This window comes from Oryctolagus cuniculus, chromosome X (genome assembly GCF_051225735.1).
Source record: "Oryctolagus cuniculus isolate XC-2025 breed Fujian yellow rabbit chromosome X, ASM5122573v1, whole genome shotgun sequence".
Taxonomy (NCBI): Eukaryota; Metazoa; Chordata; class Mammalia; order Lagomorpha; family Leporidae; genus Oryctolagus; species Oryctolagus cuniculus.
The window spans coordinates 45,594,759-45,619,639 of record NC_142888.1 but is presented as its reverse complement, the minus strand read 5'-3'; the positions used below and the strand labels follow the sequence as shown (position 1 = coordinate 45,619,639).

At 37.2% G+C, this 24,881-nt stretch overlaps 1 protein-coding gene across 1 annotated transcript in view; it reads left to right on the top strand.

The window, feature by feature from the left end:
* The window catches only part of LOC103351887 (heat shock factor protein 3), an 88,165-nt gene that overhangs the window by 28,332 nt on the left and 34,952 nt on the right, over positions 1–24,881 (top strand). The window contains exons 3-10 of the mRNA XM_051827140.3: positions 8,404–8,531; positions 12,507–12,631; positions 14,192–14,267; positions 14,867–14,928; positions 18,253–18,337; positions 18,540–18,670; positions 22,178–22,399; positions 24,474–24,573. Of these exons, the coding sequence (XP_051683100.1) occupies positions 8,404–8,531; positions 12,507–12,631; positions 14,192–14,267; positions 14,867–14,928; positions 18,253–18,337; positions 18,540–18,670; positions 22,178–22,399; positions 24,474–24,573 (929 nt within the window). The remainder of the gene's footprint in view (positions 1–8,403; positions 8,532–12,506; positions 12,632–14,191; positions 14,268–14,866; positions 14,929–18,252; positions 18,338–18,539; positions 18,671–22,177; positions 22,400–24,473; positions 24,574–24,881) is intronic.

Sequence of the window (24,881 nt, the reverse complement as noted above, 5' to 3'; positions counted from 1 at the left end):
CAATTTCTGTTCACAATTGATCATAATGATAGGACTAAGAACCAAAGGGATCACATAAACAAGAATAGTGTCTGCAAATACTAGCTGATAGAATAAAAAAGGGAGAGAATGATCCAACATGGGAAGTGAGATACACAGCAGACCCATAGAATGGCAGATGTCCTAAACAGCACTCTGGCCTCAGAATCAGCCCTTAAGGCATGCGGATCCAGCTGAAAAGCCCATGAGAGTATTTCAGGCATGGAAAGCCAAGACATTCTGAAAAAAAAAAAAAAACCTAAATGAAAGATCTCCGCGAGTGAGATCCCAGTGGAAAGAACGGGTCATCAAAGAAGGAGGTACCTTTCTCTGAAGGGAGGAGAGAACTTCCACTTTGACTATGAGCATGTCTAAATAAGTTAAGATCGGTGAACTCAAAAGGCTTCCATAGCCTTGGCAGCTCATGACAAGAGCCTAGGGTGATTACTGATGCCATAAACAAGAGTGTCAATTTGTTAAGTCAACAACAGGAGTCACTGTGTACTTACTTCTCATGTAGGATCTTTGTCTTTAGTGTGCTGTACATTGAGATTTAATGCTATAACTAGTACTCAAACAGTATTTTTCACTTTATGTTTCTGTGTGGGAGCAAACTGTTGAAATCTTTACTTAATAGATGCTAAACTGATCTTCTGTATATAAAGAGAAACGAAAAATGAATCTTGATGTGAATGGAAGGGGAGAGGGAGTGGGAAAGGGGAGGGTTGCGGGTGGGAGGGACGTTACGGGGGGGGGGAGGCATTGTAATCCATAAGCTGTACTTTGGAAATTTATATTCATTAAATAAAAGTTAAAAAAACTGTCCTTTGATAGTCAGGATGATGGCTATTCAAGTCATTGTTTTTAAAGTTTCAATTTCAATTCTATAGCTTTCAGTTTAGGAGCGTTATTAATTCTCACAGATCAGGGAGAACATATGTTATTTCTCCCTTTGGGACTGGATTGTTTCACTAAGTATGAAGTTTTACAGATTGATACACATTGTTACAAAAGACCAGATCTCATTCTCTTTTAATGCTGTGTAGTATTCCATAGTGTACATATCCCATAATTTCTTTATCTAGTCTTAAGTTGATGGGCATTTAGATTGATTCCATGTCTTAGCTATTGTGAATTGAGCTGCAATAAACATGGAGGTGCAGATAGCTCTTCTGTTTACTGATTTCATTTCCTGTGGGTAAATTCCCAGGAGTGTGATGGCTGGGTCATATGATAGGGCCATAGTCAGATTTTTGAGGTGTCTCCATACTGTCTTCCATAGTGGCTGTACCAGTATACATTCCCACCAACAGTGAATTAGGGTGCCCTTTTCCCCACATCCTCTCTAGCATCTGTTTTTTGTTGGTTTTTGTATGAGGGCCATTCTAACTGGGGTGAGGTGAAATCTCATTGTGGTTTTGATTTGCATTTGCCTGACAGATAGTGATCATGAACACTTTTTCATGTGTCTGTTGGCCATTTGGATTTCCTCTTTTGAAAAATGTCTGTTTTAATCCTTTGCCCATCTCTTAACTGGATTGTTTGTTTTGTTATTTTGGAGTTTCTTGATCTCTTTACATATTCTGGTTATTAATCTTTTATCAGTTGCGTAATTTGCAAATAATTTCTCCTATTCTGTCAGTTGCCTCTTCACTTTCCTAACTCTTTCTTTTGCTGTACAGAAGCTTCTCAATTTTACGTAATCTCATTTGTTCATTTTGGCTTTGATTCCTGTGCCTCTGGGGTCTTTTCCAGGAATTCTTTGTCTGTGCCAATGTCTTGCAGGGTTTCCCCAGTGTTCTCAATTAATTTGATGGTGTTAGGTGATAGATTTAGATCTTTAATCCATGCTGAGTGGATTTTTGTGTAAGGTGTAAGGTAGAGGTCTTGCTTCATACCTTTGCATGTGGCAATCCAGTTTTCCCAGCACCATTAATTGAAGAGACTGTCCTTGCTCCAGGGATTGGATTTAGCTCTTTTTTCAAATATAAGTTGTCTTTAGATGTTTGGATTGCTTTCTGGAGTTTCTTTTCTATTCCATTAGTCTATCCATCTATTTTATTACCAGTACCAGGCTGTTTTGATTATAATTGCCTTTTAGTATGTCTTGAAATCTGGTATTGTGATGCCTCCGGCTTTTTGTTGTTGTTGTTGTATAAGATTGCTTTAGCTATTCGAGGTCTCCTGTGCCTCCGTATTAATTTCAACATAATTTTTTTCTAGATCTGAAAAGAATGTCTTTGGTATTTTGATTGGTATCTCACTGAATCTGTAAATTGCTTTTGGGAGAATGGACATTTTGATGATATTGAGTCTACCAATCCAAGAACATGGTAGATTTTTCCTTTTTTTGTATCTTCTTCTATTTCTTTCTTTAATGTTTTATAATTCTCATAGTTGAGATCTTTGACATCCTTGATTAAATTTATTCCAAGATGTTTGATTGGTTTTGTGGCTATTGTAAATGGGATTGATCTTAGAAGCTCTTTATGAGCCATAGCATTGCCTGTGTATACAAAGGCTGTTGATTTCTGTGTATTGATTTTGTATCCTGCTACTTTACCAAACTCTTCTATGAGTTCCAATAGTCTCTTAGTGGAGTCTTTTGGATCCCTTATATATAGAATCATGTCATCTGCAAATAGGGATAGTTTTACTTTCTCCTCAATTTACATCCCTTTGATTTCTTTCTCTTGCCTAAATGGCTCTGGCTAAAACCTCCAGGACTACATCGAATAGCAACGGTGAGAGTGGGCATCCCTGTCTTGTACTGAATCTCAGTGGAAATGTTACCAGCTTTTCCCCATTCAGTATGATGCTGGCCACAGGCTTGTCCTAAATTGTCTTGATTGCTTTGAGGAATGTTCCTTCTAAATCCAATTTGCTTAGAGTTTTCATCATGAAAGGATGTATTTTGTTGAATGCTTTCTCTGCATCTATTGAGATAATTATATGGTATTTTGTTCTTCAGTTTGTTATTGTGATGTATCACATTGATTGATTTTTGAATGTTGAACCATCCCTGCATACCAAGGATAAATCCCACTTGGTCTGGGTGGATGATCTTTCTGATGTGTAGTTATATTCGATTGGCCAGGATTTTGTTGAAAATTTTTGCATCTATGTTCATCAGGGAGATTGGTCTATAGTTTTCTTTCTCTGTTGTGTCTTTTCAGGTTTAGGAATTAAGGTGATAATGGCTTCATAGAAAGATTTTGGGAGAAATCCCACCCTTTCAATTGTTTGGAATAATTTGAGAAGAGCTGGGGTTATTTCTTCTTTAAATGTCTGGTAGAATTCAGCAGTGAAACCATCTGGTCATGGACTCTTCATTGTTGGAAGGGCCTTTATCACTAATTCAATTTCTGTCTTGGTTATGGGTCTGTTTAGGTTTTCTTTGTCTTCATGACTCAATTTAGGTAAGTTGTATGTGTCCAGGAATCTATCCATTTCTTATAGGTTTCCCAGTTTGTTGGCATACAGCTCTTTGTAGCGGTTTCTGATGATTCTTTTTAGTTCTGTGGTGTCTGTTGTTACATTTCCTTTCCATCTCTAGTTTTATTGATTTGAGTCTTCTCTCTACTTTTTTTGGTTAGTTCAGCCAATGGTGTGTCAATTTTGTAAATTTTTTCAAAAAACCAGCTCTTCAGTTTGCTAATCTTTTGCATTGCTTTTTAGGTTTCAGTTTTGTTGATTGCTTCTCTAATTTTAGTTATTTCTTTTCTTCTACTGGTTTTGGGTTTGGTTTGCTGCTGCTTTTCTAGATGCTTGAAGTGCATAGACAGTTTATTTATTTGATGCCTTTCCAGTTTCTTAATGTAGACACCAACTGCTATAAACTTTCCTCTTAACACTGCTCTTGCTGTATCCCACAAATTTTGGTAAGTTGTATTGTCGTCTTCATTTGTTTCCACAAATATTTTTATTTCCGTTTTGATTTCTTCTATTACCCACTGTTCATTCAGAAACATGCTGTTCATTCCCCATGTGTTTGAATATGATGTAGAGATTCTTGCGTTGTTGATTTCCAGCTTCGTTGCATTGTGATCTGAGAAGATGCATGGTATGATTTCGATTCTTTTGAATTTGCTGAGACTCAATTTATGGCCTAGCATATGGTCAATCCTAGAGAAAGTTCCATGCACTGGGGAGAAATATGTATACTCTTGCTATAGGGTGGAAAACTCTGTAGTTATCTGCTAGGTCTATTTGGTCTATAGTGTCAATGAACTCTATTGTTTCCTTGTTAATTTTCTGTCTGGTTGAGCTATCCATTGCTGAAAGTGGGGTATTAAAGTCCCTCGTTACTATTGTATTTGAGTCTATATCTCCCTTTAAATCCCTTAATAATTCTTTCAAATAGCCAGGCACCCTGTGATTAGGTGCATATACTTTTTTTAGATTTATTTTATTTGTTTGAAAGTTACAGAGAGAGGCAGATACATAGAGAAGTCTTCCATCCACTGTTCCACTCCTCAGATGGCCACAATGGCCAGAACTGAGCCAATCTGAAACCAGGAGCCTGGAGCTTCTTCCTGGTCTCCCACGTGGGTATAGGAGTGCAAGCACTTGGGCCATCTTTCTCTGCTTTCCCAGGTCATAGCAGAGAGCTGCATCAAATGAGGATTCGCCCAGACTAGAATCAGCACCCTATGGGATGCCAGTGCTTCAGGACAGGGCTTTAACCCGCTGCACCAGAGCGTCAGCCCCTACATATACATTTATAGTAGTCACATCTTCCTGTTGAATTGACCCTTTAATCATTATATAGTGTCCTTCTTTGTCTCTTTTAATAGTTTTTGTGTTAAAGTCTATTTTGTCTGATGTTAGGATGGCCACACCAGCTCTTTTTTGGTTTCTCTTAGCATGGAATATCTTTTTCCATCCTTTCACTTTCAGTCTGTGTTCTTCTTTGTTGGTAAGGTGTGTTTCTTGTAGGCTCAGATAGATGAGTTTTCTTTTTTAATCCATTCAGCTAATCTGTGTCTTTTAACTGGGGAGCTGAGACCATTTACATTCAGTGTAACTATTGTTAAATACTGTCATTTCCCTGCCATGTTTCCTTAAATAGACCTGTTTATGTATTTTGGATTTAGTTTATACTTTTGCTGGATCATTATCTATGTTCATTTTCTTTTGTAGTGAAGTTCCTGTTTCTGTGTTTCTGTGTGTAGCCTTGAACTTTCTTGTAGGGCTAGGGGTAAAGACATAAATTCTTTCAATTTCTGCTCATTGTGGAAAATCCTTATTTCTCCTTCATCCATAAATGAGAGTTTTGCAGGGTACAGTATTCTGAGTTGACAGTTTTTTTCTCTTAGTATTTGGAATATATCTCACCATTGTCTCCTTGCCTGTAGGGTTTGCAATGAGAAGTCCAAGGTGAGTCTAATTGGATTAACTCTGAATGTGATTTGTTGTTTCTCTAAGGCGCATTTTAAGATCTGTTCTTTGTGTTTCACTGAGCTGAGTGTTGCCACAATGTGTTGTGGTGAATTCCTTTTCTGGTTGTGTCTGTTGGGAGTTCTGTGCTTTTTTTATACTTGGATGTCTCTTTCAGTCTGCCTGTTGTAGAAGTTTTCTGATATAATTTCATTAAGAAGGCCTTATAATCTGTTCTCTCTTTCCACACCTTCTGGAACTCCTATGATCCATAAGTTGGATCGCTTGATACAGTCTTGTAAATCTGCAACCATGATTTTTAATTTTCTAATTTCTTCTTGTTGTGTTTGGTTTGACTATTATTTCCGGAAGTTTGTATTCTAGTTCTGATATTCACTCTTCTATTTAATCTGTTCTATTACTAAGAGATTCCACTGCATTTTTTATCTGGTCAATTGAATTTTTCATTTCCAGTAGTTCATTTTGGCTTCTCTTTAAAATCTCAATTTCTTGGGAGTTTTTTCATTCAGATTTTGAATCTGTTTCTGATTTCTTCTAAGTAATATGATTATTAATTTTATGAATTCCTTTCCTGGCACAGTCTCAATTTCTTCTTCAGCCTCCATTGTTGAAGATTTAGATTGCTGCATTGGTGAGTTTATAAATTATTCCTTATTCTTATTCCAGCTTTTTCCTTTGTTCTTGGCATTTCTGTTTGGTTTCTGCTTGGTTTTAGTTTTAAATTGATTTCCCTCTGCTATGAGCTGCTATGTGTCTGTGCCCATTGCAAGTGGAAGCATGCAGCTCCACTTCCTGGAGTTTTGTTTATTTCTGGGTCCTGATGAAGGCGGGTACCAGGGCTTTGGTGTACTAAGAAGCCCCGTCTACTGGGGCTGGGCTCCCTGTTTGCTTGTTCATAAAACAAGCTTGGGTTTTCGTTGTTTAGTATTACTCGTTGTACAACTTGCATGGTGGTGGGAAAATCACTCTGAATTGTTGTGATCCTTGTTCCCAGGTGGGGCGTATTGTGAGGTGGCCCCTACAATTGATGAGTTTGTGTGTGGGAAGCAGACGCTGCAGCCCACTGCTTACACTCGAAAATGTAAACAATCAGTATGGCTTCTCCCCGATGGCTGTAGCTCTGGCTGGAGGGAGGGGGATGACACCAATGGATCCTGGCGTGTTCAACCTCTCTGCCCATCCCCCAGAATTTCTCCTTCTTCCCACTTAGAGCTCCAAGTGCTATTCACCAAATTTCCCACTCATTACTGTGCATCTCCATGGACTCGCAACCTCTCACCTGGTTTGCTGAGGAAGCGGCACCTCTCTCCTCACTGGAACCCTTGCCACTCCTTCTGTACACCTCAGCCACCTCTCTGCTTCCTCCAGTGTGGCCCCGAGCAGTCTCTGGTGGACTCTGGGTCCACTCCGCCCAAACATTTTGTGATTCTGCCCCCTGCTTGTATCCCCTCTACTCATTAATCATCCATTTTTCACTGTGTGACCAGGAACGTTCCACTACTATACCACCATCTTGCCCCAACTCCTATCTGGACTTTTCTACACATATGAACATTTTCATACATACCCACTCTGGCTAACAGCTACCAATATATTTTTCTCCCTTCCTTGATTACTTTCTTTGAACTATGAATCTCTGTGTGTGTTCATAAATCCAGATTCCTACATGAGCTTAGAGTAATGAGATGGGTAAGTTATATCTAGTATCAACAGAATTTTGAATCACCTCATTACACTCCTATTGTTATCCTTTCCCAACTCCCTATTAATAAGTACATCAGGCTGCATCTAGAAAGTGGCATTTCTGCTCTTTTTGAACAGTATGCCTACTAGTCTCTATTTTGCTTCCTTTTTATTACCCATGGCTGTGAATTCTTACATTAAAAACATCTATGCTTACATACAAAATACTTCAAATTCTTGATTACTCAGGAACAGATAACCTCACTTGTCATCGCTTCAAGTCCCATTGCTTTTTCTCCTTTCTCAGACTGCCTTCCTTTGAATCGTTTTCAAATATTGAATGGAGCAACATGAAAAGATAAAACCGTTTTCTCCAACTCAATAAATTGTTGAGATATGTCAGCATAGAGTGGGTGTTTCAGAAATTTGAATCTATGGGTTAAAATACAGTCTAAGGATTGTACATAGATTTCAGTTGTCCATGCTTCCACACTAGTACCCTAGAGTTATTTATAAATTCTATTTTTAAAAAAGGTAGCATTTTCTATCAGAATGTGAAATAATTATCTGTACCTTCTGTATTTATGGCAGCTCAATTTACAATAGCCTAGATAAGGAATCAACCCAGATGTCCATTAGCTGATGACTGGCTAAAAAAAGTTACATTTACACATGATGGAATACTACTCAGCCATAAAAAGAATGAAATCCTGTCTTTTGCAACAAAATGTATACAACTTGGGACTATTATTGATTAGTGAAATAAGCCAACCCCCAAAAGATAAATATCATATGTTTTCTCTGATTAATTGTAACTAATATATAGAGTACAAAAAATCTTAATGTATTTCGAGCTAAACTGACATCTTCTGATTTGACTGTTGTCTATAATGCTTGCTAAACTCCTGAGGAATAGTAGTCTCTAGTGGAGGATTAAGCTTATGATTATAAAGTAAATTGAAAATATGTCATTGCAAAAATTGAAAGAAAAGAAAGGAAGGAGGACAGAGGATGAAAGTTATGGAGAGATGATGGAAAGTGTCAATATGTTCTTAAAGCTATATATGAAGTACTTGAAATATGTTCCTTTTATGTAAATAAACAAAAAAGAATTTACTATTGAAATCTCAGTTCCTGAGTATAAAATTATTCACCAATGTAATATTTTGTAGCAGTCAATTTTTTTGTATTGTTTATTTATTCTGATGGTTGCTAACTCTCCCTTCAGAATCTACTTAGAAGCAGTTGTTGTTGTTGTTGTTGTTGTTATATTATCTTATTTTCTTTTTCTTTTTTTACTAGATGGTTTCCGAAAGGTGATTTCGTTTGATAGTGTATTTCACGTCAAGGAAAAGAAAAATATGCAGGAATTTCAACATCCATTCTTCCAAAAAGGGAAAACCAACCTTGTGGGTAGTATTAAGCGCAAGGTAGAGTGACTATTTCCACATATTTTTCCATAGCATTTTGGGCTATAGCCAGTCTTTCCTTGATCTGCACATTTTAGAGTTTCTCTAAGTCTGAAGGGTCAAGTCATTGGCAGTTGAGATTTGCCATCTGGATACTCATTTGCTAAGTACTTCTTATAGTTCCCTGGAAAGATGATATTAAGTATCAATTTATCCAAAAAGACAATCATGATCACTCTTCCTAAAGAATAAGTTGTTGGGGCTGGCGCCATGGCTCACTTGGTTAATCCTCTGCCTGTGGTGCCGGCATCCCATATGGGAGCCGGGTTCTAGTCCCAGTTGCTCCTCTTCCAGTCCAGCTCTCTGCTGTGGCCCGGGAAGGAAGTGGAGGATGGCCCAAGTGCTTGGGCCCCTGCACCCGCATGGGAGACCAGGAAGAAGCACCTGGCTCCTGGCTTTGGATCGGCGTGGTGCTGGCCGTAGCGGCCATTTGGAGAGTGAACCAACGGAAGAAAGACCTTTCTCTCTGTCTCTCTCTATCACTTTCTATAACTCTACCTGTCAAACAAATAAATTTTTAAAAAAGAATATGTTGTTATCTTTTTACCATGAAGATGGGAATATAATGTTTTAGGAAATAGAGGAGACTAAGATAAGTTATAAAGTAATTATTTTATTGTTTTTCTTAATGAACAAAATAACTGCCATATCTGCTCATTCATGCCTATGGCTGCATAAAAATCAGGACAGAATATAAAATAGTAACACAGTTTTTCACTTTTGGAATATCTGTGTATATTGACACTTTGCATGAACATTATATACAGATTATGTCTGTGTTCTAGACATTCAAGACAAAAAGGAAAACCATAAAGATTTGAAATATCACTTAGATAATTTGTAAACCCCTAGGGACATAGAAGACATTTAGGGGACCTGCATGGTCAGCTATATATTCAAAATAATACCAAAATATTATTGGCTATTTTCATCCTTTGTTTTATCATGAGTATAGTGAAATTTCATTCTAATGTTAATATGTAATGAATGTGTTATTGTTAGGAAATCAGTAAATATCTAAAATTTTATCAGCTTTTAATTTCATATAGTGAATATTGGTGCATATAATATATAAACCAAAGATATTTGGTTTCTAAAAAATTTTTAAAGAGATCCTCAGACTAAAGAGTTAATAACCACTGCAATAGAACAACTTTTGATTTTCAGTGCAATTTTTTCAATAATACCAAAGCACCCATGGTCTTTGCATTATTGTAGTGACCTTGGAATCATCTCCATTGTGTGAAGTAGAGGAATGAAGTAGAAAGCTAAACTAAGATAAATCAGTGCCCAATTCCATTTGAAAATAGAAAAGCTTTTTCTAGTATTGTGTTAGACTTATCTCATTTGGTTAAGTGAATATTTGGGAAATGATACATATCATCCACAGAACAGTGACCAGGTTCTGGGCTAAACATATGGCAAGCAATTTATTCATTATCACAAAATCAAAACAGACATCTGGTTTATTCCAAATGTGATTGCTCTCTATTCTGAGTTCTGATGAAATTTATCACATACCGCTGTTCAAAGTCATCTTTTTTATGTCTACATGTCTAACCTTCTCTCCTGTTCTGTTAATCCCACAAAGGATGTTTAACAAATCAACTCATTTCTCACACATTTTGACAGCAGATAGAAACAAGTTAGAAATTCCTATTCACATTTCCTAAGTTTCAATTTGAGAAACCTAGTGCCTGGACATCCTTGCTTGCTAGAACATAGGCTTGTACAGTTATGGTACTAAATTAAGCTTAAATTTAGAGTGATTGATAATGCAATTGATTCATTGCCTTATTCTGTTAAAGTGTAATTCTTATGACTTCTCTGAATTTTTAAAAGGATATATTTATTTATTTGAAAGACAGAGTCACAGCGAGAGACAGAGATAGACACATACACATAGACAGACATCTTTCATCCACTGGTTCACTCACCAAATGATGTCAACGGCCATGGGTGGGCCAGACTGAAGCCAGGAACCTGGAACTCTATATGGGTCTCCCAAGTGAGTGGAAGGGGCCCAAGTACTTGGGCATCTTGCAATACATTCCCAAGCACATTAACAGAAGCTGGATCAGAATTAGAGCAGCCAGAACTTGAAACGGCATTCATATGGGATGCCAGCATCAAAGGAGGCAGATTAACCCACTGCACCACACCAGCCCCTCTTGCTTGTATTAACTGTGGGGAGCAATCCGGACTAGACTAAGTTACTCGAATTAGGACTTATTCTATGCATCTGCTCTCCCACAATATGGCGCTGGGAGAGAAGTAAACAGCTTCTGCACAGCTGCCTCCAGTTCAACTAATAAACTGTAGGACTTGCTCCTGATTGGAGAGCAGCGTACTCGGCGTGTGGGCAGCCGAGTTGGGATTGGCGGAGGAGGACTATAAAGGAGGAGAGAAACGGCATGCACCAGGAACATCTATGGGGAACATCTAAGGGAACCCGTGCAGCCCCCGAGAAAGCCGGCGGTGTGCCGCTCCCCTGCGGAAGTGGGGAATGCGGCCAGGGGGAACTGCCCTTCCACGGAGGTGGAAGGGATAGTAGCCAACCCGGGAAGAACCAGCAGCAAACCCGGGGAGGGCCGAGCAGACGAAAGAACAGCGCAGGGTCCTGTGTCGTTCCTCCACGAAGAGGGGGAGCGACATTAACTGCTTAAATAAAAACATGTATTGTGCCTATGCCATGAATTCTGAATGAATGAGAATTTTTAAGAAGTCATTAAATATTATAATGTATCTTACAGACATATTCAAACAGTACAGATCCAAGTCATTAACGCCTGTTTAGTCACTATCTGTGGAAATGGTTATAACATTATCGTTATAGACAGTATTCTCCATTAAAAGTTCTCACATGGTGCTTCATTTATAAAAATCCTAGTTCACATGCTTGCATCTCTCTGGGCATATAAAATAAAACTACAGTCCACTTTGGATTGTTTCTGAGAATTAATCACATTGTAGATTATCCATGAGATAAAGCGTCTTCTCCAACACTGTTCACAATCATTTCTGAAAGGAAAGAGTTGGGTGATGATCAGACCTCAGGTTTAAACAGAATGTGCATGAAAGTGTGTTTCTAACTTAATCTAGTTTTTTTTTAATTTAGTTATTTACTTGAAAGTCAGAGTTGCACAGAGAGAGAAGGAGAGGCAGAGAGAGAGAGAGAGCTCTTCCATCCACTGCTTCACTCAAATTGGCCACAACGGCCGGAGCTGCACCAATACAAAACCAGGATCCAGGAGATTCTTCCAGCTCTCCCACGCAGGTGCAGGGCTCAAGGACTTGGGCCATCTTCTACTGCTTTCCCAGGCCACAGCAGAGAGCTGGATGGGAAGTGGAGAAGCCAGGACTCGAACCAGCGCCCATATGGGATGCTGGCACTGCAGGCTGCGGCTTTACCCACTACACCACAGTGCCGGCCCCTAATCTAGTTTTTTTTTTTTTAATCAAAATAACATCTAAATGTTTTTGTGTATTTTATGTATTAAATTATAGCTCTTTGTATGCATATTTTATTTTTCCTGTAGGATATTTTCAATTAGGTGAGAATAGAAACTGTAATGTATTCATTCTTGTACATTTATTATTGTGTAAACTTCAGTCTCAAAATACATGCTTAATTTAATGAACATTTATCGTAGCTCCTCTGTGTAGAAATTATTATTTGAGAATCAAGGAGAAGGATAACCATAGAATATGTTCCTCATGTTCTAGAAACTTTCAAATTAGTGGGAAAGATGAGAATGTATGCAATGACTGTAATATGAAGCCTATTCTGTTTAGTGTTAAAATAGAGGTACATTTGGGAAATTTAGGCTACTGTCATAAATTAACTATTCCTCTTCTCTCCCATTAGTGCTTATAATGGATACTTAATGGTATGAAATTTCTAACCAACCCAACTATATTCTATTTCCATTTTAGGTTCCAGGAATGAGAAATGAAGATGTCAGAAACTCCCCTGATGAGTTCCAGGGGATAATGACTGAAATGCAGGAGATTAATGAGAAGCAAAACAATATGGAGGGCAAATTAGCAGAACTGGAAAAGTGGGTGTTTATCAAGATTTCCAATGTCTGTTTCTAAGGTTGTTAAAGTTGATTTCCTCTGAACTGAAGAACTGAACTCTCGTTTTCCATGGCGCTTTAAAGACATTTCTTTTAAATAAAACCACAGCATGAATCAAATGCTTTAGCGTTTGTACTGCTGTTAATGTTCCAATAGCTCAGAACTCAGAACTCTGGCTGACTAGCAGACCGCTGTATAAATCAGAAATAAGTTACCAGCATCCAAGACAATTGTATAGGTATGGGCAGCATAGCAGATAACAGTTTCCATCTGACACTGGAAAAACAGAAAAAAATATGTTAAAACAGGTTCTTATTTAAGTACTGTGCCCTACATTCCTGGGTTATTTCCTAAGTATTGGTGAGTCCCAAGATGATATATGGTTCTTTTCTCTTGCCTTGTTTTCACTATGTCTGTAAAATGGATACTTTAAGCTATTTTTTTTGGTATTTTATAAAGAACTACAGAGTACATAGTAGAGCATGCAATGACTGTAACATTAGAGCCTTTGCTCAGGTAGTAGAGTTCGAAGGCAAAATTTAAATGGCTAAATAGTTGCACAATAGTACTTGTGAGAGCAGCTTACAACTAATTATTTTCCTTAGAGGATATATGTGTGTATATGTTCCAGGAACTATCTACCAATGTCTAAGTTAAACTTGAACTCATCTGCCAATCTTTCAGTGAAGTGCAAATGTACCTTTAAGTTCATGATTCTGTCTTTTGTAACTGACTTAGTAAATTAAACTTTTCACTTCCAGCAAGGGAAAAAAGAGAGACAGTGAGAGTAATGAAAGTATTTTCTGGCCTTCACATTGAACATAAGCCAAGATTTCCATTCACTTTGACCATAAGCCAGTCTTTCATCTTAATTCTGCATATTGGCCTGCTGTTGAATGTTAACCATACCACACTTATATATCATGAGATTGATGATGTACCAGTGGGCTCTGGATGGTTTTATAGGTAGACCAGACAAAAATTGTTGGACAACAGTTGATAAATGACTTTCTGAGATCCCTTCTACCCAAATATTTGTAATATTTTCCCATTGTGGAATTTAGATCATATTTAAAATTAATTCTGTACAAGAAATTTGTAGTTTTTTAATCTGAAACAAAGGGTGCAGTGTCATATTGTTCACATGCTAGTTTTGTGTAAATCCACTGGTCTTGATTAAAAAGGCTTCCAGCGTTCTGTGAAGCATTATTTTCTGCTCCTGTGATCATTAATAATGAATTTCATTAATATTATCTTGGTTTCCAGTGAGTTTCATCTTGTCAAATTTAGGAGAGTACCAAGGTAATCTGTGCTTTCAAAAATGTTAATGTGATACTTGTGTGGACTAAGTGACAAAGATTGAAAGGAGTTAAATTTGAAGGCTAAAATATTCAGGCAGGGAATTGGGGGGGGATAACATTCATGAAGAATATTGTGAACGATGTTAAATCAGACAGTTCAGCGTATTATTAGATATTATATCTTCAAAATGCCACAAATATCTTTTAATCCTGGTTTATTTGTGGAATTTAATGTTACAGGAAATATGCTACACTTTTTCTTGATATGGCAAAACTAACACAGAAGTACCACGAGCAACAGCAGCTAACAGCACAGGTACCAATTCAGTATTTTAAAGGGTTTCTGGGGCCTGTGTTGTGGTACAGTGTGTTATGCCACCACTGGCAATGCTGGCATCCCATATCTGAGTGCCAGTTCATGTCCTGGTTGCTCTGCTTCTGGTCCAGCTCCCTGCTGATGCACCAGGAAAGGAAGCAGAAGATGACCTAGGTACCTTGGCCCCTGCCACCCAGGTTGGAGACTTGGATGGTATTCCAAGTTGCTGGATTTGGCTGGGCCCAGCCTTGGCCATTGTGGTCATATGGGGAGTGAACCAAGGGGTGGAAGATTCTCTCTCTCTCTCTCTCTCTCTCTCTCTCTCCCTCCCTCTTTCTCTCTAACTGTCTTTCAAATAAATAAATGTATTTTTAAAAACTACTTATCCTTTCTCTTCTGTAAATTGTTTATTAGAGCTACTTTATGGCACTTCCATCTTAGAAAAATAAATGATCGCAATATAAAGTCCTGCAAAGGCCAAAAAAGTATATTAATTTTAAATTTTACTTGGTTGGATCTCATAACTTCCTCTTTATCTACTGATATTTCTAAATATTGAGTATTGTGTCCTAATTGAAATATTTTCTATGCTTTTTCAGATTCTCCAGTTTCTCTTAAGTTTGACAAATGGAAACTGTATGATAAATACAAATAGAAAAAGGTGAATTCATTGACTCTCAAATATTTTCTTGATTACTGAGGCTCTTTTCTCTCATCTCTCAAGAATTTTTCACTTTGCAAGTTTATTCTTTATTCTTATCCTTGAGGTCAGAGCACTTAGCATGTATGAATGGTATATATGATACCAAGATAGAAACGATACCTGACAAAGAAAGCTAAACATATCATTAACTCAGTATATATTGTTTTTGTTGTTGATGTTTTAATGCTTTTTAGAAGATAACAGATTTCTGTTCACAATTGATCATAATGATAGGACTAAGAACCAAAGGGATCACATAAACAAGAATAGTGTCTGCAAATACTAGCTGATAGAATAAAAAAGGGAGAGAATGATCCAACATGGGAAGTGAGATACACAGCAGACCCATAGAATGGCAGATGTCCTAAACAGCACTCTGGCCTCAGAATCAGCCCTTAAGGCATTCGGATCTGGCTGAAAAGCCCATGAGAGTATTTCAGGCATGGAAAGCCAAGGCACTCTGGAAAAAAAAAAAAAAAACCTAAATGAAAGATCTCCGCGAGTGAGATCCCAGTGGAAAGAACGGGTCATCAAAGAAGGAGGTACCTTTCTCTGAAGGGAGGAAAGAACTTCCACTTTGACCATGGCCTTGTCTAAAAATTATCAGAGTCAGTGAACTCAGGGGGATTCCATAGCCTTGGCAGCTCATGACAAGAGCCTAGGTTGATTACTGATGCCATAAACAAGAGTGTCAGTTTGTTAAGTCAACAACAGGAGTCACTGTGTACTTACTTCTCATGTAGGATCTTTGTCCTTAGTGTGCTGTACATTGAGATTTAATGCTATAACTAGTACTCAAACAGTATTTTTCACTTTATGTTTCTGTGTGGGAGCAAACTGTTGAAATCTTTACTTAATGTATGCTAAACTGATCTTCTGTATATAAAGAGAATCGAAAATGAATCTTGATGTGAATGGAAGGGGAGAGGGAGTGGGAAAGGGGAGGGTTGCGGGTGGGAGGGACATTATGGGGGGGAAGCCATTGTAATCCATAAGCTGTACTTTGGAAATCTATATTCATTAAATAAAAGTTTAAAAAAAAGAAATCAATAAGAAAAAAAAGAAGATAACAGATTAATTTGCTATTATATAATCATGATAGGAGTACCCTAGTTGCTAGTTGCTAGTTGCTAGTTGCTGGTTGCTGGTTGTTGATTATAGACTGTTTTGATCTATATCCTTAAGATGGTTTTAGGAGTGCCATTGATAACTAATGTATGTCTGTAAAGTACCAGTCATTCTAAGGCTTCTAGTCAGCTCTGAGGGGCCAAATGGTGCTGAATTGCTTCTTATACTTCCCATAGGATTCCCCTAGAAAAATATGAAGATACCCTTAACTCCTTGTTAACGAGTCCTGGGACTTCCATATAGGCTCTTTATGTAAGGTATTAACCTAGCCAGAGAGAATAAAACCATTTCACCTATGATTTATGATATGATCAAGCGTTCCCAGTTCCATCTTAACTTTTATAACCTAAATTTGTAGGATTTTTGTGTAAGTGCTTAAAAGACAGGGTATCTAATTGTAAAACATGCCTTTGCAAGGTAGCATCTAGTTCTACCTCACACAAAAAGTCCTACAGTTTTTGCTTGATTCCTCATACTTGATTAAGCAATTTAGAACCAATGAATATAATTAATGGCTAATATTTATTGAACACTTACAATATGCTAGATACTTTGTGAAGTGCCTTACATAAATGATCACATTTAATGTTCAGAAAAATCCTGTGAGAAATCTCTAATATTGTCATTTCACAGATGAGGAACTGAGTTCACTTCAAGTTTTAACTACATTTTTCAAGGTATCATAGGTAATACATAATTGAGATAGTCAAACCCAGATAGTAGAGCTATTGCCTCCAGAGCTTTGTCTCCCATTTGAGTGGGCCCTTCTTCCCACTTCAGATTTTCTTTTTGGTAACTTTTAATTTTAACATAATTAAGATTGCCAGAAAATTTATAACAGATTACAATGGACTGCATGTAGTCTATACCCACATTCTCCTATCATTTGTTCTCTCTGTTCCACCCCGACACACACACACGCACAAATTTTTTAACTGAACCTTTTGAGAGTAAATTGTGGATGTCATGTCCATTTAACCTTAAATGTTTTCATGTGTATTTCCTAAGAACAATAACATTTTCTTACATAACCATTGTACAGCATAAAAATTGGAAAACTTAGCATTAATGTGATATAGTTTTCTAATCCCAAGTCCATACTCAAATTTCACCAATTTTATCACTAAGATTCTTTATAACCAAAACTACCCACTGTCTTGTGTTCCTAGTCTAGGATTCAACCTAGGTTCATACACTGCATTACTTATTATGTTTCTTAATTCTCTGGAACAGTTCCTCAGCCTGTCTTTGTCTTCTGTAACCTCAACAATTTTGCAGAGTGCAAGCCAGTAATATTTATAAAATACTTCTCCCTTTGAGTTTGGCATGATGTCTTGAGGAAAATCAAATTATACATTTTGAACATTAGTGTCAATAAGGGATGTTGTGCCCTTCTGTCCAGTTTGCATCATTGATGCCTTTTGCTTTTGTAATTGATGGGAGATAATTTTAATCTATAGTCTTTAAATCTTTAAATTTTATCCATTAATTTTAGAATATATTAGTGATTCTTAACTAAACAATGTATTAATATGATGGTTGTACAAAAATGATTTCCCTATTACATCGTTCTTCTACATTTCAGTTTGCATTCTACTACATGGAAGATCTTTTCAACTTCTTTGCCTTTTACTTTTTTATTCATTTAATTGCAACTGTATAGAATCATGAATTCTCATTTTACTAAAAGGATTATAATCCTTACAATATGTCCATTGATGGACATGTCCTTATTACTTTGACCACTTACTTTGACATAATAGGATGGTCCAGGCATAATCTGTATTTTGCCTTCCCTAGAGCTGGAATAAGACATGTTCTAAGGATCCTGATTTCCTGTTTTGATCTTTGCTTCAGTTTTATATGGCCATGTTAAAATGTCCAAACTTCCAGAATATTTTAATGTAGGCACTCAGAAGGAAACTAATATACAGGGATAATATTCCAAATTGACATTAATTCTTCTATACCACCTACCATTTAAATGTGCTGGGTCCTTTTTCCCCACTTTGATGCTAAGATCATAAAACATTTATCTCAAATAGGAAACATTCTAACAAAAGATAATTAAAATTTAGGTTCCATACAACAGAGTTGCTTAACCGTTGCAACATTCTAGGAGCTAATGGCAATGAAATGTGGATTTCATTGCAGGTCATTGCCAGTCACCTCTGGGGCTCCAGCATCCAAATGTGCTCGTCAATGTTTTCATCTTCCAGCAGAGAAGAAGGAAGAAGCTGTAAGTCTTGAAGATAAGATGGTGCTAGGTGGGAAAAAGAAGAACATTTACTGTCAGTAACATTCCCAGTGCTTGTTGCTGTTATTTCTCATACCATTGTTAAATATTCCGAACAGCAATCACATCAAATATGATATGAGAAAGACCAGATGTATATACAGGTACATAACCAACTCTCATTTCCTCTAACCTTCCTATTTAGATGGAGATATTTAAAAATGGTTATGATTTTTTGGAAGACAATAAAATTCTCATTGACAATGGCTTACCTACTTTGAAAGATGAATCAAAAAATTCACTTTTAAATGTGAACCAAGCAAGTGGAAATGACGGGTAAGCAATTTTGTGGGTAGTGTATTGGCAATGTAATATAATATGGACTGTAGCTATGTTAGTCATGGTAAATATCATATTTCAAGTGAGCAAATAATGTTTTCCTTCAATTACAAAAATAATGCTAGTGATGCTCTATCGATATATTTTGCACTTGTGTTTATTTCTTAAAGGTGGGATAGTATTGCCATCCATTTTTTACAGTGCCCCTTACGATCATCAAAACACAGATGCAAACTAGTTTGACCTGTATTTTGGGGCTACAGAACAGGGCAATGACAACTGACCCATTAGAAATGTACATAATACTACAATTATTGAAGAAATAAGATTCTGAAAAAATAACTTCCTTAATATAAAATGATGTATAAGATCAATACTTTTGTCATCAACAGACCATTAAAATTATAGTGGTAAAATTTCATTCACAAGAACAACAAAAATTAAAGTAGCAAATTATGTAAGAAATACAAGTAACAATATTTGGCAAAAAAATTGGTCTGCAAATTTGAAATTTTTCTGTGCGTGTTTAAGAAAATAGAAAAACAAACAGAAATATCATTTTATATGCATTTTGTAGATGTTAGATATCTGGGTGTCAGTGAATTAAGATTTTATCGTTAGGCTGGCGCCGCAGCTCACTAGGTTAATCCTCCACCTGCGGCACCGGCACCCCGGGTTCTGATACCCTTTGGGGTACCGGATTCTGTCCCGGTTGCTCCTCTTCCAGTCCAGCTCTCTGCTGTGGCCTGGGAAGGCAGTGGAGGATGGCCCAAGTGCTTGGGCCCTGCACCCGCATGGGAGACCAGGAGGAAGCACCTGGCTCCTGGCTTTGGATCGGCGTGGCGCGCCGGCCGTAGCGGACATTTGGGGGGTGAACCAATGGAAAAAGGAAGACCTTTCTCTCTGTCTCTCTCTCTCTCACTGTCTAACTCTGCCTATCAAAAAAAATTAAATAAATAAATAAAAAGATTATATCGTTAGACATCTAGGTCTAAGTGATGCCTATTTGGATAGAAAGAAATAGCCAAGAGAGGCTCATTAATTGTGATGGAGGAGGAGGAGGACAGGCACACGATTGTTGAAGGAGACGCCTTCCAATGGAAGATAATTTAGGAGGCAAAATAGCATGAAATGTCTTTTGGGTATTCAATTGAAAGCTAGGGGGCTAGAATATTTTAGAAGAGATAACATGTTAGAGGGGAAAGTCATTAGAGTTGTGAGTGGGATATCTGAAAGCCTTTGTTATCAAGAGAAGAAACAAGCCATTGAGTTATGCATTGGAACTTAAGTGTTGAAGTAACAAGAAAATGGAAAGGACATATTTCTGGAGAAGAAAATGTGAATGTAGAACATTAGTTCTTGCATTAAATTTTTGCAGATGTAATGTCTGCTAAAGCCAAGAGCATGAAAACCATCCATCCATCTGCGTGCTGAAACAGAAAAGAGGCATACCTCTAGTCCCTTAAGTGCATCCATCAAGTGAACCAGAGGTGCAGAATGTTAATAGTAGGCACATACGAAAAATAGAAGTCACCAGGAAAGCTCTCCTATTGAGATCAGAGAGAAAGAAGTTAGTGGACCTCAGACTTTATAGCATCAAGAATGTTATAATTGTAGTAAATGCTATGCGAACATTTGCACATGGAACATTAGAAGCTAAATTAACAATGTGACTTTCAGGGAGCTGTACAATCACAGACATTTAACAGTCTTCTAAAATGTCAACTCAGAAAGAATACAGATAAATGTTGTTCTCTATTGAACCTAATTATCCTATTTAAACAAATATTTAATCCTATGAGAAAATTAACCTCCACTGTGTCTGTAAACTACCTCAGTGGAAATTTTAATCTGTAGTTTAATGTTTTCATCATTCTTTGCAGAGCCCTGACAGAAGCTTATATAAATTAGTATATAATTTGTGAAACATCCAGGAATCCTCCTTCATATGAAAATCAAATAGTTGCCCCATTCTGCTTCTTTCCTAATCAAAATTGAGAAGCCAGAATTTAGTGCCTAAACTACAAAATTGAAACTTGAATATGAGTGCTGACATTGATGATGGTACCATTACATTTCTATGTAACATGCTATATTACACTCAGCTTCTCTAAAAGTACTCCAAAGTCTTCATGGAAAAATGATATTAAAAGACACGTCTATTTTGGTGCAAAATTTTTAGATCATTACAATTTTTTCATAATATGCAAGTTCCATGAATTTTTGAAGCCTCTTTATATACAACTTTATGGATATATGCTTAATGTATCATAGATGTAAAGTTCAACAATTTGTGATGAATTTACTGAGTTGAAATATCATCACTGTACTCTCATATTAGAACACATTCATCAGCCTCATAAGATCCCTCATGATTATCTATTAATCTAGTTTCTGTCTCTATCAATTGGACTAGTCTGGATACTTTGTATGTAACCATATAATAAGTGGTCTTTTGCATCTGGCTTATTTCACTTAAAATAGTGTTTTTTAAGGTTCATCCATGTTATATTATGGATCAGTTTTTAATTCCATATAATATTTCATCATTTATTCATTCATCAGTTAATGCAGTTAATGCATTGACACACTTTCCAATTTTTTGCTATTATGAATAATGCTTTCCAGTTGTTTTGCTATTATGGATAATGCTCCTATGAACCTGCTCCTGTGAAAATATGTTTATATTTTTTGAGTAGATACCCAAAAATTAAAATACTAGAAATCAGTAGCATTGAATGGAAATTGTGTTTAAAGAAACTGCTAGCCAGCGCTGTGGCTCACTAGGCTAATCCTCCGCCTTGTGGCGCCAGCAAACCGGGTTCTAGTCCCGGTCGGGGCGCCAGATTCTGTCCCGGTTGCCCCTCTTCCAGGCCAGCTCTCTGCTGTGGCCCCAGAGGGCAGTGGAGGATGGCCCAGGTGCTTGGGCCCTGCACCCCATGGGAGACCAGGAGAAGCACCTGGCTCCTGCCATCGGATCAGCGCGGTGCGCTGAGCGGTGCGCTGGCCTCAGCGCACCGGCCGCGGCGGCCATTGGAGGGTGAACCAACGGCAAAAGGAAGACCTTTCTCTCTGTCTCTCTCTCTCTCACTGTCCACTCTGTCAAAAAATTTAAAAAAAAATAAAGAAACTGTTAAGCTCTTTCCAATTTGAATATATCATTTTACACTGATTCCCATCAGCAATGTGTGGGGATCCTAGTTTTCCACATGGTCCCCAACACTTGCTATTGTCTGTCCTTTTGGTTTCAGCTACTCTGGATGTGATAAGCCTTTTTGTTCTCTTAAATCAAGATGATGGAATGGTTGGCCTGTCAGAATGCTTGGACATTGCAATATACAATACATAACCAAAATAGAATGAGAAGCTGTCAGCACATTATAGGCTCTTTGACCTAAATATTGTAAATCTGCTAATATTATATAACTGATTGATATTCTACAGTAGATTTAATTTGAGCTCTTGCAACATGTTGACATAATGTATTCCCATTTTATTTCTCAGAAAAAACTTTGAAGTATCAATTCAAAATATACCTATGCGTGAAAATTTGCTGACCATTGATTGGGGTGCTGTGAAGAAAGATTGCAAAGAAACAGTGACCAAAGAATCCTTTGGACAGGAAACTAAAGATGCTTATTTGGAATTAGTATCTTCCTCTCGGGACAATAATCTGATCTTGACTAAAGTCAAATCAGACACTTCATATAAAAGTATAATGAAGAGGTATACAATCTATTTTTCTCTAATTTAGGGGTTGCTACACTTGTTTTTAAGAATATGTTTCTTTTTAATCTTTTCATAGTTTAGAAATACCTTAGATAGATCTGAGGAAATGCAGGATATATCAACAGTAGTTTGTAGAGTCTTTGAATAGCACCTCTGCACTTTATTTCCTTTTCTTTTCTGTGAAGCTCAGAAACATTATTTAGAATGGTGATGAAGATTTAGAAGTCTAAGTATATGGATAGCGACCTCCAACTCTAGCTGAGATGCAGTTTCATTTGGTGTTATATCCAATGATTATATACTTAAATATTAAATCTACATTTATTTTAAAACCTTAGCCAATGAGACATTTTAGGGGAAAATTAAAGTATGATCAATACCTCCTACTGTGCTTAACTCTGACATACGAGTTGTGTTTCTAAGGAAACCTGGATATTGATTCTTAGGCATATATTCTAAAGTTAGAAAATAACCTGCTAGTCCAAAATGTAATACTATGGTAAGGAAAGTGAGATGTGATTAAGGAAATCTTTCCCTTACATGTCCAATTATAAATGTTATTATTATTTCTCATACACCAAAGAGTCACTCTGTGGTGATATGCTTGATGTCTTCTCTCTGGTCATCTGAAACTGAGAGCCAAATATAGGGAGTATAAAATCTCCCCTCCGTTTAACATCTTAAATTAGCTCTGCACATAGGGTGAAGTCTTCTGCTTGGCACAGAACTATAGAGGGGAAAAAAAGATGTCTTCATTTCCTGAAACTAGGACATTGTGTGTACTTCAGCAGAAACTCTACTAAACTGGAGCCACAAAGGCGCTATCATCAGCAAATCTCTACCCATAAAAACCCTTAGTGGCATGTGGAGGAAGGAGGTCCACCCGAGTTTCATCTTCATCAGCAGTACTTGTATTTGTCTGTTTACAAGCTTTATTGTCTTATATTTGTATTATTCCCTGCTACTGACTCTCATTTATTACCCAACTCCAGGAAGACAAAGGTCATGCGTGGGCCATGTAGACCTTTTCACACAAAAAACTTCCTAAGAAACACACCCCCAATGCAGCCTAGTGAGCTTCCTCAGCCTGATCCCAGACTTTAAGTGTGGACCCCCAGACTTGTGCCAAATAGAACTAGTCTAGGCAGTTAAAGAGTCTTCATCCTTCAGGGCATTGGACTCCCCACAATATTTAACCTGATCATGCCAATTGTTCAGGGTAGCTTTAACAGTAAATGTTGAGTAGTTCAATAATAATTTAGTGCTGTTTTAGGCTCTTGAAATTAGATTAAACAAATTGACAATAATACCACAAATGGACCTCCAAGCACCTGATTTTCCCAACTAAGGAAATAAATAAAGTCAAGGGCTGCACAACAGAATAAAGTCCAATTACAGAATTATTTTGCTCACTGACAGCGTATGTCCATTCCCTCAAGTCTGTGACTTTCATCTGTTGATGAAATTCAGACTGAGGATTTGTTTACTTGGAAAAATATGGTCATTTCAAAGTCTACATTGGGAATAGTATAGAACATCACAGATGGCAATATTGTTGAAGTCGTTTGTAGTGCCTTGCATCTCACTTCTCCTATTGGGGACAGTGAAATGATTTATTGTCTTTACCAAGAACTACAATGGCAAAAAGGCATCCTGTGGACTGAGAGCTTCCCTGGGCTGAAGAATATTTCCTATTCAGAATTCTTAAGGAATAGATTAATGTGTTTTTTTTTCATCCATGCTGCTTTTCTGGGCCTCTTCAAGTTGAAAACTCTGGTATGTTACTTGGAAGTAGACACTCTGGCTGAATTATAACCACTGAATTATGTACTTAAATCTTCCAAATAGCAGTTGGCTTTAGAGTCTGGAAGTGAAATATCTGTAACTGGAAAATGTCATATGGTTTGTGGTTTCTTGGTCGAAAACCTGCCATAATCTGTGAAATTTATTATACTTGTGGTATTTTCTCAAAGATTGTATCCTGGCAGTTAAGTCACCATTTTTCCATTCACCTTCATCCTGCTTGGCAGCAGAACTTGTTGATTCCCCATGCCTCTATTTTTCATTTAAGGAATGAAACACGCATGCAGAGTATTGAAGCCAATGTGATAAAGCTGAAGTCATTGCTATCTAGGAAAAAAATGAATGATAATTCTGATCATGCCAATAAGGTAAGCCTACCAAATCATCTTTGATAATTTACCACATTGACATGGATTATTCCAAAAGGAGGAATGGTATATAACAACTGACATTGATGATATTAGACCTGAGAATGAAGAGTACTTGAATTCTAACCTTGACTTTTTCACCAGTGTAGTGTATATAGTGTTTATGTCTTAGTTTTCTAAACTGAAACATAAAAAAGTTATTACATATTTTTCCATAGTAGCATCAAAATTAACTTTTTATCATGTGTTTATTATTCCTTGTTCTAATCACTTAAAAGTAGTCATGAAAGTAGCCCTTCATGGGGAGA